Raw genomic sequence first — 17,995 nt, forward strand, 5'->3', positions numbered from 1 at the left:
GAAGCATGGCACTCCACGAAGCATGCTATTAATAAACACGTTGAACCCGACCCCATATACATTCCACTACGGAGGAAACCCGGAAGCGAGGCAATTCATCGCAACGGACCCCAGAGTTTTAAAAACCTGGTGGGAAAACACACCATCGCTTCATCAGAGGCTGCACTGAGGATGTTACCAAGCACGGTAACGAAACGTCTGCGGAACAACAAACCAACTCGACGAGCCAACCAACCTCAACACCCACAGCCCGAGCTACAGATCTACTCCAAAACCTTAGGAGACCTGATAGAGGCTGACAAAATTGAGAGGCATAGATAGGGTGAATAGTCAGAGGCTTTTTCCCAGGGTTGAAGTTTCAAATACAAGGGGGCACAGGTTCAAGGTCAGAAGGGGAAAGTTTTTCACGCAGAGTGTGGTGTCAGCCTGGAATGCGCTACCAGAAGAGGTGGTGCAAGCAGGCATGTTGAAGACATTGAAGAGGCACCTAGATGGCTATACGAATAGGGACGGAATAGAGGGATGCAGATTGAAAAATGGCAGGTTTGTTTTTAGATTAATTAGGGAGTGATGGTCAGCACAGACTTGGAGGGATGAAGGGCCTGTTCCTGTGCTATATTTTATGATTTGTTCATCTGAAAGGTTCAAACAGAAATCCCTTCGGAGAGAAGAGCAAAACTTCAATGTATGCATAACTGAAAGAGAAGTGACAGTGAAGTAAATATTTAAATAAGGGCAAAGTGCTGCAGGTGAAGGAAATGCAAAATAAAAACAGCAAGTACTGGAGAAACTCAGCCAGTCTGCCAACATCTCTGGAGAGAGAAGCAGAATTGATATTTTGAGCCCAGTATGAACTCCTGTTCAGAACTGACACTGATTTTGGACTTTTAAATATAAGATTGCAACTCTTACAGAGATCTGGCCTATCAGTCAGGTTAAGACTCTTTAATATTAAAATAATTTGTTCTGGAGTTTATAGTACTAGGTTTCATAATAATACATTTAGTTAATGTTGATCTTTGTCATAGTAAAGGTCTTATTGGCCTCTACAGGCATTATAACACAGAGTAGGAGAAGGATTGTTGCTAAGTCTGATTCTGTCCTTGCTTGACCTTTTAGCTAGACCTTTCCAGTAAAGATCTCAAGATAGGGAGCAGGAATGAAACCCCTGTTGTGTTCTGATATTTCCCTGGAATTGAAAACTTTTAAATGTTGTGGGACAGTACAGATTCTCTTAAGCCTTTCACACCAAAATTTATCTAAGTGAATGAGATTGATTGATTTTGTGTTGTATTTAATTCTTTATTTTGTTTGAATTGTTTTTTATTTGATCTAGAAAACTTTATTATAAAATTGATTCTATTGTGACCAATAAATTATAGGGTTGAAATCTAAATTATAGGAACATTATTATATTCTCCAGCCTTAAAACTGTCTGGTAAAACCAGTTGATCTTTTACTTATAAATTCTGTGTCTGATATCATCTCTCTCACTGACACCTGAAGAAGGAGCGAGGCTCTGAAAGCTTGTGTTTTCAAATAAACCTGTTGGACTCTAACCTGGTGTCATGTGATTTCTGACCTTGTCTGATAAAAGGATTAAACAAATTCAGCATAACAGCAGTGGACCGCAAAACTGTTCCTAATACACTCTTAAAAATATTTATCTATTTGCGGCACAGGGAATTGAAATACAGCTGTGGGACTAACATTCCTTTTATACTGAAAGAGTTAATTATTGATGGATCTAATTAAAAATGTATTAAAATGTTGTCATCTAATTACAACCTAGGCACTCTCACCTTCTAAACTTTACAGCTAATCTTGCAAATCCTTCGCATCCTGCCAGTGACTCAGTTTTTCTGGTAATCCTATATGCACACCACCGTTAACATGCGCCATATTTCTATTTTGTTTGCTTTCAATTCCCCAGCCTCCTAAAAACAGGGCTTTTAGTTACAGGTGTCAAGACCATGCACCTACATTTGCAGAGCTGACTGATTATTCATCTCCAAGCACTGTGTATCTGGCACATAGGCTCAGGTGTTACATTGAAGTGTGAGTGACTGACAGTTTGGATAGAAAATATAGGGCAAGCCAAGACCTGCATTGTTTTTAGGAGACAGTTAGCTATTGCTTCTTACAAAATTAAAGTGTGTAACAAATACGCTGAACATTGTGCATATCTATTTGAAGTATTTCAATTAGAAATGATCCTTGAGCATATACCAACACTGCCTCCAGCTACACAAGTTGAAATGTTGGAAAATGTTTAGTGAAAAATCTTTAGGGCAAATGTGATGAGATTTAATTAACAGTAAAACTAGAAACTGAATCAGTTCTTTGAGCTGATGTTGTAATTCCTACATGACTCTGAATCTCTCTTCAGGAAATGGAAAATAACGGTGGAACTGAGTATTTTTAACAGAATTCAAACGCATGGTTGAGTAAACATTGAAATTGAATTTTGTGTAAAGGCTTTTTTTTTAAAAAGTAAACACATCAAATCCCAGAGAGGTCTTTTACTCATTTTCATTGGAAGCAAACCTTCCTTCCAATTGGGGAGAACTTTTAATTTATGCCATTCATTTTCTGTCTTCTCAATCAAGACTGTTGACAGTTGTGGTTACATGGGATCCTAGGTTCCTTCAGGATGTTACAATTAACTACTTTTTATGTAAACCCTGACAGTGAGTATGAATGATAATTTGATACATGTACCTCTGTTATTAACTGTCTTTGCCTGACATCGCCTGCAATTTTTCAGTAGGGCAACTGCACAACATAACACATTAATTTCCTAGCTCTTCCCTATCCCCATTCTAGTTTCATTTACAGTTCTGACAGGAATAAACTAACTGGGCAGTAATTGGATTGAAACAAACCTTATCTTTACTTGGTAATAAACTTGCAATTTCATATCTAGTGATTAGCAGTCCCCTGATTAAATGTTGCACTTCTCTTGCCTAGAGAGTTTCTTTTTGTTACTTTTTCAACAGGTTATACCTCATTACCTTAACATTGCCTGGTTGCATTCTTGTACATAAAACTTCAGCAAGTCAGTTACCTGAAATGGCTGCTGTTTGTGCCCATGTAGTCTTACCCAAGTACCTATTTTCATAGCACTTCCTATTTCTCATCTATATGCTGCCTGTCAGCAGCAACATCCAAAAAAGACTTGGAACCTTCATCTAGTTTTGTTATCTCTAGATTTGACTTTTCCAATGCATTCAGGGCTGGCCTCCCACCATTCTTTTAAGATCTAGCTGTGCACGATCCCATTGAAATTTTTTGCACAGCTGTGCGTGCATGTCCTATATCTATGTAATGAGTTCTATGCACTTTCTTTCAGGCTGTTACGCAGCCTAACAGGAGTACTACGGCCACCTGAGTTCTCTGCCCCAAACTCACTGATCCACATTGGCTCTTCTACTTAAACAATGCCTTGTTTCTAAGTTATCCCCCTTTTTTTCTCAAATATTTCCCTGGCCTCACCCCTCCCTATCTCCAATCTCCTTCAGCCCTGCATCTCTTGGATATATGCTGCTCAAATTCTGACCTCTTGCCCATTCTGCATGTGAATTGCTGCACCATTGGTGTCAGTGCTGCCAATAGCCTATGATTTAAAATTTCTCCTTAAGCCCCTGCCCCCTCGCTTCTATCTTCCTTTAAGAAGCTCGTTTAAACCCATTTCTTTGATTATGCTTTTAGTGATCTGCCCCAACACCTCTTAAGTGTCTTTGTATAATTATTTTCTATGATTCCTCCTGTGAAATGTTGTGTGACGTTTCATGGTATTAAAGATGCTGTGTGAATGCAAGTTGCTTTAAGTAGTCTCTTACGTTGAAATTTAGGAAATTGTATAGAACAAAGACTTCTGATTTGTAATATGATCTCTGCTTGTCATTGAAAACACTCAAATCATTCAACAGTTCTGTACATCTATGGAGAGACCTGACAAATGGTCCATACTTAAATTTGGCTTGCCTGTTTTTACTCCAGATAGTGACTGGTGTAAACCATTTTCTGGGTTTGTTTCAGATTTCCTGTGTCTGTAGATTTTTGCTAAGTTGTGTGATGTGTGAAAAACAGTTGCCTTTAGTTCTAAGTGTGTTGTAAATTCATTAGCCTTCGCATCTTACAAGATGTGCGCAAGTGGCAAAGATTTCGCCACATATACACTTTTCCAAATGAGAAATAATATTTTGCTGCACTTTCAGTACTTTTAAGTGATTTTATTAGGTAAATATTTGCCTTGATTATTTTTCTTTGGTATGTTTTATAAAGTAACTGTTCTTTGAAGAGTAAGCACCAGATTGAATTAAATAGCATTGCCCTTTAATTCTATAAATATGAAAATTATTCTGCCCTTATTTTAAACAAACGTCATGTTTTCATGTCCAGATTTAATTTGTGATACTCATGCAATGATGGTGTGTTCTTCCCACCACAGGAAGTACGCTGCTAGCTGTTCCTGACCAATCTGCATCTTTTATAAATGGTGGACTCAGTGATTTATGTCACCCTTGTTATTATGATTATGCTTTGAAGTAGTTCATAATATGCGAAGTACTTTTGCTTGTTTGAGAAGACAGAGAGCAAGATGTAGTTTGCAGTTATACAAGATACTAGTTCAAACATCTTAGAGCTAATCATAGCCAATGGAAACTTTAATTCCCATTCAGTTATAAGTAAACATGGCAGGTAACTTGTACAGAGCAAGTTTCCTCAAAGGACGAGTAATCAGATTATCTACTTTAGTGGTATTAGTGAGGGATGAATTTTGTCCTGGTTAGCCAGAGAGCTCATGGTCCAGCCTGTTTCAGAGGAGATGTCAAATGCCCCCTCACCTGAAATTAATATTAAATGAGCAATAGCTTTGGTTTTTGGGAGCAAAAAACGTACAGCCACAGGAAAGCTGAACTGATGCTGGCCAGTTGACTCAACCTCTAATCAAATCAATTTAGGTTTTCATAAATCATTCCAAGACATTTATTGTCTCCGTAATCTTTGACTTGTACAACTGCCTTCACATCTCCTGTGAAATCAGTGACTTGTTTTGGAGTATGCAAACCATGTGCACCTAACAGTCAATCAGTAGTTGATATGAGTGATCCTTCATGAGCAGGGTTAATTTGTGAGAGTACATAAGCGCTCTGAAGAATTCAGAGCTGTTTATAACTTCAAAAACAAGCATGTCATTTAGACAAAATGGGGAGAGGGTAGTAGACAGTGAAACACAATTAGAGATGTATTGTATGCAGTCTCCACTAATACTGAAAAGCTACCTAATGCATTGTTTAGAGTTCCACAAGTATACAATACTGAATCTACTCTGTTGGAATAGGAGTGATGCATTGATGGAAGTACCTTAAATTAGTAATTGGTAATGTGAATGCACAGCCAAGATTCTTTCTAAGGGGCATAAGCTTTTGTTACAGTACGTATTTCATTAAGACAAGTTGCAATTTTAGGGCAGTAACATTTCAAACTGTTTGGTGAGCCAGTGATTGCAAGCTAGTTTATCGCAATGTAAATTGGAGTGCTGAATTTTAAACAAATTCAATTCTTTGTATTACAGCCATTAAATGAAAGGCCATTTATTCAGAAACTATTTCGTCCAATTAGTTCAGAAGGACATCCACATAATCTTGGTGACTTGTTGAAAGAAATGTTTCCTGCTGCTGTAACTCCTGAAGGTAGGATTCTGATCCTTCATTTAGCCAATTTTTAGTTTCCAGTTTTGAGTTCAGTTCCATATTTTCTGTAAGAAGTGTTGCCCTTTATCTGATTTTTGTTTTGTATAACATAAGTTTTAAATTATCTAAAATGATGCCAGCAACCAGAAGGGGTTAGAAAGAATCAGCATGGATTTCTAAAGAGGAAATCATGTTTAACTAGGTTGCTAGCGTTTTCTGAAGAGATAACAGGCTCGATGAGAGTAACATTATTGATGCGATGTACAAGGACTTCTGAGTGTTTGATACAGTGCAACGCAACAGATGCGTGAGGAAAGTTATAAGTCATGGAATAAAATGGTCAGTAGCAGCATGGATACAAAATTGGATGAGTGATGGGAAGCACAAAGTACTCATCTAGGGTTTTGTGTACTGGACACACAGTATAGGAAGTATGTAAATGCACTGAAGAGTGTGAAAGCTGTATAGAAGATTGATTCCAAGGGTGAGGGACTTCAAGAATGAGCTTAGGTTGAAAAAGTTAGGACTGGGTTTCTCCTCCGAGAAAAAGGTTGGGACAATTGATAAAGGTTTTCAAAATCACAAAGCAGGCTGAATAGAGTAGATAGGGAGAAACTGTTCCTGGTCATAAAAGGAACAAGGACAAGAAGGCCTAGGTTTAACGTGATCTGCAAAAGAAACAAGGGGGAAGTGAGGAAAAACTTTTTTCATTCAATGAGTAGTTAAGGTATGAAATGTACCGCCTGGAAATGTGGTGGAGACAGGTTCAATTGAGGTGTTCAAGAGGACATTGGACATTTATTTGAGTAAAAATAAAACGTATGGTTTTGGGGAAAATGTGAGAGTTTAGTTAATGATCATTTAATGAACTGGTGCAGGCACAATGGATCAAATGGCAACCTCCTGAGCTATAACATTTCTGTGATTCTGTATTCGGATTTTAAATTTGCTATCGTTTGTCAAATCAAACTACCAAAATATGACTGTCTCTTGATTTCAAAACGGGAGGCATGAAGACAACAGATTTTTGTTCTTCATTTAACTTCATGTTTTAGCGGTGTATCATATACCGACAAATGTAGACTTGTGGCTTCTTAAGTTCAAGGTAACAAAGCACAGAGATGACAAAACATGTATTGTTCTCAATGTGATTGTACTTTCACAAAGTTTACTGATTAGAATTTTCAATGCCATAAAAAGTCAAATATTTCAGAAACTCACAACGCTGCTTTGCTGTTGACCATTGAAAAATGCCTTTGAATTCTGGTTAACTTATGCGCACAAATTTCTAGTTGAAAGCATCTGGGCTTTTAGACTCCTTTTGCTTGTCTGTGTAGGTCCATATGTACGAAAATTCAAGGCAGTCAACCCTTGATTCTTTTGGTGTCAAGTGAGTCTCTGCCCCTACCTGAGTCAATGCTCATAAACACTAGACAAAAAAATTTTGAAAGAAAGCCTTGTAAATTGAGCTCTTATGTTTTGGGTTTATTTTGAGTAATTAGTTCCTTCTTCCGAGCGATTTTGAGTTATTGTGCTTTGTAGTTTTGTTTCATGGTGTTCACTGCCAGATTTGACAAAACATATTGCAGCAGTGTCACCACAAGCGGAAAGCAACTCTGACTTCTCCTCAGAACAGCACTGCTGTAGATCTCTGAGCAGGATTCTTTTATAACTTGTTTTTGGGAGGTGAGCAGCTCAGACAAGGCCAGCACCTGTAACCCAACTGCAACAACTTCCGTTGAGTATTTGAGCTGTTACCTTGAACTACAACAATCCACATGGTGCAAAGGAAGAATTACCAAGGTTCTTATCCAGTGACAGTGAAGGGTTGGGATTATGTTTCCAAGTCAGGATTGTGTCTTCATTGCTTCACTTTGCCGAGTAGGCTTTATTACATTATTCATTTCAACCAACATGCTTCCTTACTGTAAACAGTACCTCTAACAGCCAAGAAGTTTATCTGTTATTTGGAAGAGCATTTGTGTTTTCAGTGCAACAGGCCTGGCCCAATTTCACACTTTTCGAGATGAGCAACCATATGTCCAAATCTCGATGCATGTTCTCTGGGGCAGGTGGGACTTGAACCTAGGCCTCCTGGTTCAGGGGTAGGGTCCCTGTCACTGTGCCACAAGAGGAGGAAGGCAGGAGGAAAAGTATTCAACCAGAGGTTGCTGAGACATCATTCATTTGCATTCTGGGAGTGAACTTCACAGTCAGCGTGGGTGTGAAGGGTATCATGGAAGAACCTGCTGTTAGGTATAGTCAGCCCAAAATATTGCATTACTGTAGTGTTTCCATCCCTCCTTCCTCCTCTATCCAAAAAAAAGGGAGAGACAAGATTCAGAGGTGAGGAGACAGAACATTGTGAGAGGAGGGTCAGCAGCGAAAGTTCCAGTGGATAAAAGAGAGTGTAAACAGCTTCTGGAAACTGTTGTTGGTGAGTAACAGGTACATTTTGAGAAATTGCTATTGGAGCAGAGAGCATTAGTAGCTTCAACTTAGGTTTAAAAATATTTGATATTGTAAGGATTAATTAAGTTAAAGGGGTAAGACATGGCAGGAGAGCTTCAAATCGTAGTCTGCTCCTTTTGCTCGATGTGGGAAGCTGGGCACATTTCTGGTGGCTGGGACCTGCGCTTGTGCAAGAAGTGTCTTCAGCTGCAGCTCTTGGAAGTCTGAGTTTTGGATTTGGAGCGGCGTCTGGGGACACTGGAGCATTTTCGAGGTGGAGACAATCGTGGATAGCGCTTACAGAGAGGTGGTCACACCGCAGACTCGGACTCCACAGGCAGGAAGAGAATGGGTGACCACTGGGCAGAGCAGGAGGGCTAAGCAAGCAGTGCAGGAATCTCCTGTGGCTATTCTCCTGCAAAACAGATATACCATTTTGGATACTGTTGAGGGGATTGGCGCCTCGGGGATAACAGCAGCAGCCAAATTGCTGCAGACAGAGGGAGAAATAGGCATAGAAATGCTATTGTTACAGGGAATTCAGTCGTAAGGGGAATAGTTAAGCGTTTCTGTGGCCAAAATGAACGGCCAGGATGGTGTAAAGCCTCCCTGCTAGCGTCCTGGATGTCTCGGAGTGGTTGCAGGACATTCTGGAGGTGGAGGGCGAACAGCTGCTGGTGGTGGTACATGTTGGTACTAACGTGATAGGTTAAGAAAAAGGTTTGGGGTCATAACAGCAGAATGTAGAGAACTTGGAAGAAAGTTGAAATGTAGGACCTCAAAGGTAGTTAACTCAGGATTTTTACCAGTGCCACGAGCTGTCAGAGTAGAAACAGCAGCATATATGGGGTGAACATGTGGCTGAAATGATGAAATGAGGTGGAGGGTTTCAGGTTCTGGGGAGATGGGACCTGTACAAATTGGACGGGTTACACCTGGGCAGGACCGGGACTGATGTCCTTGGGGGTTATTGATGGCATGGTTGGGATGGGTTTAAACTAGTCTTTTGAGGGATGTGAACCAAGGGAGTAGGACAGTAGATGTGGAAATTGAGGGAGAGGTAGAAACCAAGGCAAACATGACTAAGTACAAGAGTAGACAGGGGAACGTTGCTGAAAAGTGGTCTGAAATGCATGTGTTTCAATGCAATAAGTATAATAGGCAAGTTAGCTGAACTAAGAGCTTTGGTTAGTACTTGAAACTATGATATTATTGTGATTACGGAGTCTTGGCTGAAAGAGGGACAGCACTGACAGCTAAATATGCCAGGATTTAGATGCTTCAGATGTGATGGAAGAGGATGTAAATGGGTGGGGGAGTTGATAACTAGTAAAGGAGTATCCCACAGTTGTACTGAGGGAGGATACATCAAAGGACTCGTGCAGTGAGGCAATATGCGTAGAACTCAAGAATAGGAAAGTAAAATCGTAATGCAAGAGGTATACTACTGGCCTCCCAACAGCCAGCGGGAGATAGAGGAGGGAATATTAAGACAGATCTTGGAAAGATATGAAAACAACAGGGATATGATGGGTAACTTCCCCAGTATTGACTGGGACTCACTTTGTGCTAGGGGGCTTGGAAGGGGCAAAATTTGTAAGGACTATTAAGGAGTGTTCCTTGATACTGTATGTAAACAGTCCAACCAAGGAAGGGGTTATACTGGACCTGGTATTGGGAAATGAGCCCAGCCTAGTGAGTGAAGTTTCAGTGGGGGAGCATTTCTGGAGTAGTGACCAAAATACCATGAGTTCTAAGATAGTCATGGATAGGGATAACAATAGTCCTCGGGTAAAGGTGTTAAACTGGGGGAAGGCAATATTAGGCAGGAACTGAAGAATGTTGATTTTGGAGGCTGGTGTTTGAGGGTAAATCCACATCAGGCATGTGGATGTATTTCAAATGGCAGTTGATTAGAGTTCAGGAGTGGTATGTTCCTGCAAGAATGAAGGATAGGTATGGCAGGTTACGTGAACCTTGGATGCCCAGGGATGTTATGACCTTGGTCAAAAGAGAAAGGAAACATACGTAAGGTCTAGGAGGATGGGAACTGTCCGAAGCACTTGAAGTATATTAGGAAAGAACTCAAACAAGGAATTAGAAGGGCTAAAAGGGTAATGAAAAGTCATAAACAGGATTAAGGAGAATGTACATGTATAAAAGCAAGAGGGTAGCCAAGGAACGGGTTGACCCACTCAAGGACGAAGGAGGGAATCTATATGTGGAGGCAGAAGAGGTAGATAAGTTCCTAAACAAATACATTGTGTCAGTATTCACCAAAGAGATGGAATTGCTGGAGGATGATCTCCATGAAGGGAATACCAAGTTACTATTAAAAAGGAAGAGGTGTGTCCTAAAAAGTATTAAGGTAGATAAGTCTCACCAGGTCCTGATGGAATCTATCCCAGATTATTGAGGGAGATGAGAACAAATTGCTGGAGCATTGACAGACATCTTTGTATCCTCTTTGGCCGCAGGTGAGATCCCAGAGGACTGGAGAATAGCCAATGTTGTCCCGTTGTTTAAGAAGGGTAGTAGGGATAATCCAGGAAATTACAGGCCCGTGAGCCTCACTTTGGTGATGGGGAAATTATTGGAAAAGGTTCTCAGGGACAAGATCAATATGCATTTAGAAGCAAATGGACATATTAGCGATAGACAGCATGGTTTTGTGCAGAGGTCATCGTGCCTCACTAACTTGATTGAGTTTTTTGAGGAGATGATGAAGATGATTGATGGAAAAGTGGTTGATGTTGTCTACACGGACTTCAGCAAAACCTTTTACAAGGACCCAAAATAGCAAACTGGTACAAAAGGTGAAGTCACATGGTACCAAGGGTGAGCTGGCTAGTTGGATACAGAACTAGCTTAGTCATAGGAGACAGAAGGTAGCGGTGGAAGGATGCGTTTCGGAATGGAGGCCTATGACTAGTGGTGTTCCACAGGGATCAGTGCTGGGACCTCTGCTGCTCGTGGTCTACGTAAATGATTTGGAGGAAAACATAGCTTATCTAATTATTACGTTTGCAAACGATACAAAGATGGAGTTGCAGATAGTGAGGAGGATTGTCAAATGATACAGTAGGATATAGATCAGTTGGAGGCATGGGAAGGAAAATGGCAAATGGAGTTTAATACGGACAAACGTGAGATAATGCATTTTGGAAGGTCGAATGCATATGGAAATTATACAGTGAATGGCAGAACCCTTAGGAGTATTGATACACAGAGGGATCTGGGTGTGCAGGTCCACAGATCACTGAAGGTGGCAACACAGGTAGATAAGGTAGTTAAAAAGGCCAGTAGTACGCTTGCCTTCATTGGAAGGTGTATTGAGTATAAGGGTAGGCAAGTTATGCTGCAGCTTTATAGAACTTTTGTTAGGCCACACTTGGAATATTGCATACAGTTCTGGTCACCACACTACCAGAAGGGTGTAGATGCTTTGGAGAGGGTACAGAAACGTTTTACCAGGATGTTGCCTGTTTTGGGATATTTTAGCTATGAAGAAGGGTTGGATAAACTGTGTTTGTTTTCACAGGAACGCAGGAGATTAAGGGAAACCTGATAGAAGTTTATCTGATTGTGAATGGCATGGATAGAATGGAAAGTATGAGACTTTCTCCCAGGGTGGAGGGATGAATTACTAGGGGACACAGGTTCAAGGTGGATAGGGAGTTTAAAAGAAATATGTGAAGCAAGTTTTTCACACAAAGGGTGGTGCATCCCTGGAATGTGCTGCCAGAGGAGGTGGTAGAAGCAGACACAATAGCAGCATTCAAGAAACACCCAGACGAATACATGAATAGGAAAGGAATAGAGGGAAACTGATCTTGTAGGTGAAGGCATTTTTGGTATGGAAGGGCAAAGTGTGTCGGCGCAGGCTTGGAGGACTGAAGGGCCTGTTATTGTGCTGTTTTGTTCTTTGCTCTTTATTCTAAGCAGGCCATGCACCATGACAAACGATCACCAGCAGCTCTTAAATAATAAAAATTGTGCTTCCAAAATCTCTCTATCAATTCCGCATGGGTAAAATGCGTAGACCTCATTCATGTGCTTATCACAGAAGATGGCATCAAGTTAATTCTAGAACAATACTATTTACAAAACAATATTAATTGTCCTTTTCATTATATTAGGATTTTGTTTTATTTGCTGTTTTTTTTCTCAGTAGAAAGTGGTCAGTTTAGGGAAGGAACCTAAATAATGGCCAAAACAATTCTTAAAAGAAAATTGGAACAAGTCGATCATTTCTTCTGCTCCTTTTGGAGAGGTCTGACTCTTTCCACTTGTTCTTGTACTTAATTCTCCTGTTTGATGAGATTTTTACTTATGATCCGAAATGAATAACTCCAATATGGATATTAATGTACTTCCCTTCTGTGTGGCTGTTGACCGTTCTTCAGCACTGTTGATTTGATTTTAATTAATGAAAATATAATTTAATAACATTCACCTAATGTGTATGTGTTCACTGAGATTTCTGCACAGAAAAGTAATTTGTTCTTATATTGGTTCCCAGCACATTTGGTGTTTTTCTTTTGATTGGTTGCACAAACAAATATAAAATTGGATAAGTCTACACCTGTTCTGAAGAATGGTCACTAGACTTGAAACATTAACTCTGTTTTCTCTCCACTGACCCTGCTAGAGCTGTTGAGTTTCTCCAGCAATTTCAGTTTGTTTATGTTTTGGACTAGAAATACGCATGCAGCTGTTGTTGTAGGAGAGATGGTGGCATAGTGAAAATGTCACTAGACCGGTAATCCAGAGGCCTAGCTTTGGGGACATAGGTTGAAATTCCACCATGGCAGGTGGTGGAACATAAAATTAATTACACATCTGGAATTGAAAGCTGGCCTCAGTTATCATAAATTGTCACAAAGACCTATCTGTTTCATTATTGTTCTCTGGAAAGGAAATCTGTCGTCCATATCTGGTCTGACTCCAGATACACTACAACGTGGTCGACTCTTAACTGCCTTCCAAAATGTCTTACTAAGACACCTAATTCAAGGACAGTTAGGGGAAGACAACAAATGGTACATCTGTCAGTGACATCCATGTCTTGAAAGAATAAAGAAATAATGGTAATAGAATTTGTACTCTTGGAAAGTAAGTGGGAGGAGTCGACTTTGCAAACGGTGTCTATGTATGGCAAACTCTATCAATCATAAACATTTGCATTAATGTAATAAACATATTTCACATGAGACATGGATCCCAAACACAGTAAGAAAATGCTTGAGAAATGCTGCTGGTCACATTTGTGGAAAGAGAAACAGAGTTGATATTTTGAGTCCAGTATGACACTATTCTGAAGAAGTCATAATAGACTTGAAACAGTAACTCTGTTTCTGTCTCCACAGATGCTGCCAGACCTGCTGAGTTTCTCCAGCATTTTCTGTGTTTGTTGTAGATAAAGGTTTGAACAGCAAAATGGATGGCACTACCAGGTTATTATACAAAAAATAACTACTGTGGATGAACTTGGGTTTATCCATCAGCTGCAAGTGATTCAAATTTCATTTATTTACTGTTGCTGGATAAGCATAACCGTTGACACTTGTCCATATGAAGAAAGAGGTCAGGTTTGTCATTATTGTTTGTTTTAGCACTTTATGATCTGTAGAGTTGCAGCTGTCTTGCTTCATTGGTGTACAGTATTTTCTTGAACTCTAATCTCCATAAATACTGGAAAATCTTTTCTATAGGCCAGGCCTGGAATATGGTAAAGGTTGCTTTCTTTCTTTAATCATCTTTTTGCACTAACAGGGAACTATTCGTTCTAACCTCTTTGCCTAGAAAATTTAAGGTACTGTTAGGCACCTGATTCCCATGATTCTGAGACTGCACAATTGAAATGTCCAAATCACTGTTGCTACTGCTGATGGAGGATGAAGCTTGTGGGCGTGTTTCTTTCAGTGCACTGTCAGTACATCTGCAGTAGGTGGCAGACATTAGTAACATTTGTCACAAGGCATAGTATGTCATCATGGTCAGCTAAACCACAGACATCAAATTTCATGTATCTGTCAGAATTGACATGTTCATAAAGAACAGCCATCATACAATTTTCCAAGGTTTCTAGCTAGATTGCTAATACTTATAGAATCCTAGAATCCCTGCAGTGCGGAAGCAGACCATTCGGCCTGTTGAGTCTGCACCAACCCTCCAAAGAGCATTCCACCAAGACCCATTCCCCCAACTTTATTCCCTATAATCCTGCGTTTACCATGATTAATCCACCTAACCTACATATCCCTGGGCACTATGGGCAATTTAGAATGGCCAATCCATCTAACCTACACATCTTCGAACTGTGGAAGGAAACCGACACAAACGTGGGGAGAATGTGCAAACTCAACACAGACAATCATCCAAGGTGAATTGAACCCTGGTCCCTGGCACTGAGGCAGCCATGTTACCACGGAGTCACTGTGCTGCCCTTCTAGAGGTAGGTTTTGTACATGAGTACAGAAAGTTGATGGGGCCTTCAAAAACTGGGGAAATAGAGCCTTGGGGTTGCATTTGCATATCTCTGACATTGGCAAGTCATGGCACTACAGTCGGAAAGAATTTAACACCGTAACAGCCATAAACTTTCCAAAGAAGGAAAACACTGTTGTATTGGGTCAGAAGGTGAAATAGAATTTATTATATACATATTGTTACATATCTTTATTAATGCATTTTGGTAAAAGAAACATGGTAACACAATAAGACTTAATGATACAACTTTGAGAGGAGTAGAGGTGCAGAGCAACCTTGGACTTCAAGTGCATAATTCTTTGAAGGTGGCCAGGCAAGTTTAAATAGTTTTTAAAAAGGTTTATAGGATCTATTGGTTTATAAATAGAGGCATAGAGTATAAAAACATGAAAGTGATGCTTCACCTCTACAAATCATTTTTCAGACCGCATTTGAAGTATTGCGTTCACTTCTGGACACCTTATTTAAGGAAGGATGTTAAAGATCTGGAGAGAGTGCAAGGAAAATTTACTGAAATGATACCAGAAATGAGGGATTTCATATAAAAAGATTAGAGAAATTGGACTACTTCTCCTTGGAGCAGAGAAATCTCAGAAAACCTTATTGCTATGTTCAAAATTATGAACAATTTTGACAGGGTATAGAAGGATATTCTGTTTCTACTAGTTGGTATGTCAGTATCTAGGGGTCACAATTTCAAAATTGTCTACAAGAGAGCTTGGTGTGAGATAAGGAAAAACTTATTCACTCACAGTTGTTAGGACTTGGAGTGCACTGCCTGGGAGAGTGGTGGAGACAGATTCCACAGGAGGTTTCAAAAGAGGGCTGGATAACTATTTGAAAGTAATAAATTCAGACGGCCTCAAAAATAGGGCCAGAGAATGACACTAGCTGGGTAGTTCTTTTGGAAACCATACAGGCAACTGTAAAATTCAATGGTTCTAGGTCTAAACTGGAAAACCAAAGTCCTTGGATTTATAGTTTTAACGTGTTGACAGGGTTATAAGCAACATAATAGAACATGACAGCGCAGATATTCTTTAAACTGTGTTAAACAGCCAAACATTTGGTATTCTCCCTCTAATTTTCTCAAATTTTGTCAAATTATCCTTGATTAGTTGTTGAGCAATTGTACAAGCTTTAGATATTATGTTGGTATATTCCAAGTAATGGCTTATCCTAATGATAGCTCAACATTTGAAAACAACTATTGAGATAAATATATTTATTTATAAAAACCCACTCTGACCTTTGTCTTAAATAATTTCCATGTTTAGTTTTAGCATCATGTAAATCGTGGTTGTACTCTAGTAATACACTGCCAACAAAGTTTATTGGTTAGTTTCTAGCAAATCTCTTAAATTTTGAAACTGTGTTCAGCTATTTAATACTTTGATTTCTATTTTTTCTGTTTTGACTATTCTGTTTTTGCCCTTGCTTGGGCTATAGCTGTATTGCTGATAAGTTACTTTAAAGTTTCCATAATTTCATAAGTTTTTTTTTAAAAATGGTGTTTTGCTCTGGTAATTTTATTATAGTTCCAAAGTATTTACAATGAAAACCCAGAAGCATGTTGGGAAGCACAGAACACCGCAATTCCACAATCCATTTAAAAACCTCAGGCTGTGAGCTCACCACCAATTTTAATCTATTAAATATGACTTCAAGGTTCTTATGCACTTGTTTTATTCAGTGCAAGCAGAGCAATCATACTGGTTCCAATGTGGACCATAACTGCTGGATGTTCATTTTCCACACTCTGCAACACTCAGTGACATCTTTGAGCCTGGTGCCAAGGAAGCAATACACCGTTCTCTATTCATGTCTGTGGCTGCAAAATAATCTAGCTGTTCCCCTAACTAGTGAATCATCTATCATTATTACTGTTGTAGATTTCCTTGAACCCTGCTATACGGATGGTACCCACAGTACCATTACGCTCATCAATGTTCAGGACAGGATTCTGGTTGGACAGTGGGATGCATTCCCTCATTAACAGCATTGTGGATCACCCTACAGTACAAGAACTGCAGTGGTTCTAAAAGTCAGCTTGCTGCCCACCTTCTCAATGGCAGCTAGGGATGGGCAATAAATTTTGGCCCAGCCAGCAATGCTAATGTCCCATAAGTGAATTTTTAAAAAAAATTAAGTTTATTAATTCTTAGTTTGGTTAGACACATTTATCTACATGTCAACAGAATTGATTTTACAGTTAGTGGCTAAAGAGCTCGTGCTCTCTTTGTTGATGGATGTCCACAGTTTTTATTTTTGCAGGTTTCAGATAAAATTGCAATTTAAAGTTATGACCCTTTGCTAATTTATGCTAAAAGTTATGCCACCAGCTAGCAAGGCCTAAAAACAAAGCAAACACTAGATTTTATGTATAGAGAAAGAGAATTTTGAAAAGTCGGGGAGTTGTGCTAGATCCGCATTTTTTGGGCCATACTGTTCCGTACAAAGTGGGAGGCTGTGCTGTTGATATCGTCCCACTACCTCATGGATTGCAATATAAATTGAAAATCTTACCCATGTCCCAATATAGCCAATAATATGGTTTCTCTATATCAGACTTAGAATAAAAAGATCCGTAAACCAGGTTTCATTACTGAACATAGTTATTGATTTGTTACAACCTATCCAATTCGGAGCTGGTTTACGCACAGTTTCTACTATGGGAATATAACTGTTTACCCCTCTGAATAACACAAAATACACTCACTTCCCTCAGGTAAAGAGAAAAAGCAGATTTCTCTCTGCTGAAATTCACTTTTGAAAAGGAAAACACTTTCTGGTTAATGGTAATTAATCATGAAGGCAAAAAGGATATCTGGAGATTGACCTAGAGTCTTCAATCTGGTAAAGTCTTGTATGTTTGGTAAAGTCAGTTATCATGTGGGATTGTCTCTGGGGTTTTGACAGACGCAGGAAATGTAACCTTGATAAGTTTTTAAGAAGTCACTGTGCCGGATGAACAATTGGGTTTCACAGCAAAGGTGCGTCAGAAAAACGACATAGTTTAAGCAGCATGTTCTGTAGAAGGCATTCCTCAACTGAAAAATCTAAGCACAAACACCATTCTTGCAACACTGTTCAAACATAATAGTTACAAAGCCCAGTCACAAAATAGTCAGATGTTTTCCCAGAATTGAGCTCAAGCCATCAAGACCAACGATTCTCTGGAACCAGAGATAGTAGGAACTGCAGATGCTGGAGAATCTGAGATAACAAGGTGTAGAGCTGGATGAACAGCAGGCCAAGCAGCAGCATCAGAGGAGCAGGAAGGCTGACGTTTCGGGCCTAGACCCTTCTTCAGAAATGGGGGAAGGGAAGGGGGATCTGAAATAAATAGGGAG

General features: G+C 39.6%; 1 protein-coding gene across 5 annotated transcripts in view; it reads left to right on the plus strand.

Annotated features, from left to right (window-relative positions):
• The window catches only part of atg5 (ATG5 autophagy related 5 homolog (S. cerevisiae)), a 138,484-nt gene that overhangs the window by 101,549 nt on the left and 18,940 nt on the right, over nt 1-17,995 (plus strand). For 4 of the 5 annotated variants that reach the window (XR_007262091.1, XM_048596831.1, XM_020526525.2 and 1 more), the window contains one exon: nt 5,582-5,699. The exons of the other annotated variant lie outside the window; for it this stretch is intronic. Coding sequence is in view for 3 of the 4 variants with exons in the window: in XM_048596831.1 (XP_048452788.1) it covers nt 5,582-5,699 (118 nt within the window). In the remaining variant the exon portion in view is untranslated. The remainder of the gene's footprint in view (nt 1-5,581; nt 5,700-17,995) is intronic. 5 annotated transcript variants of the gene reach the window in all.

Source organism: Rhincodon typus, chromosome 5 (genome assembly GCF_021869965.1).
Source record: "Rhincodon typus isolate 14 chromosome 5, sRhiTyp1.1, whole genome shotgun sequence".
Classification (NCBI taxonomy): Eukaryota; Metazoa; Chordata; class Chondrichthyes; order Orectolobiformes; family Rhincodontidae; genus Rhincodon; species Rhincodon typus.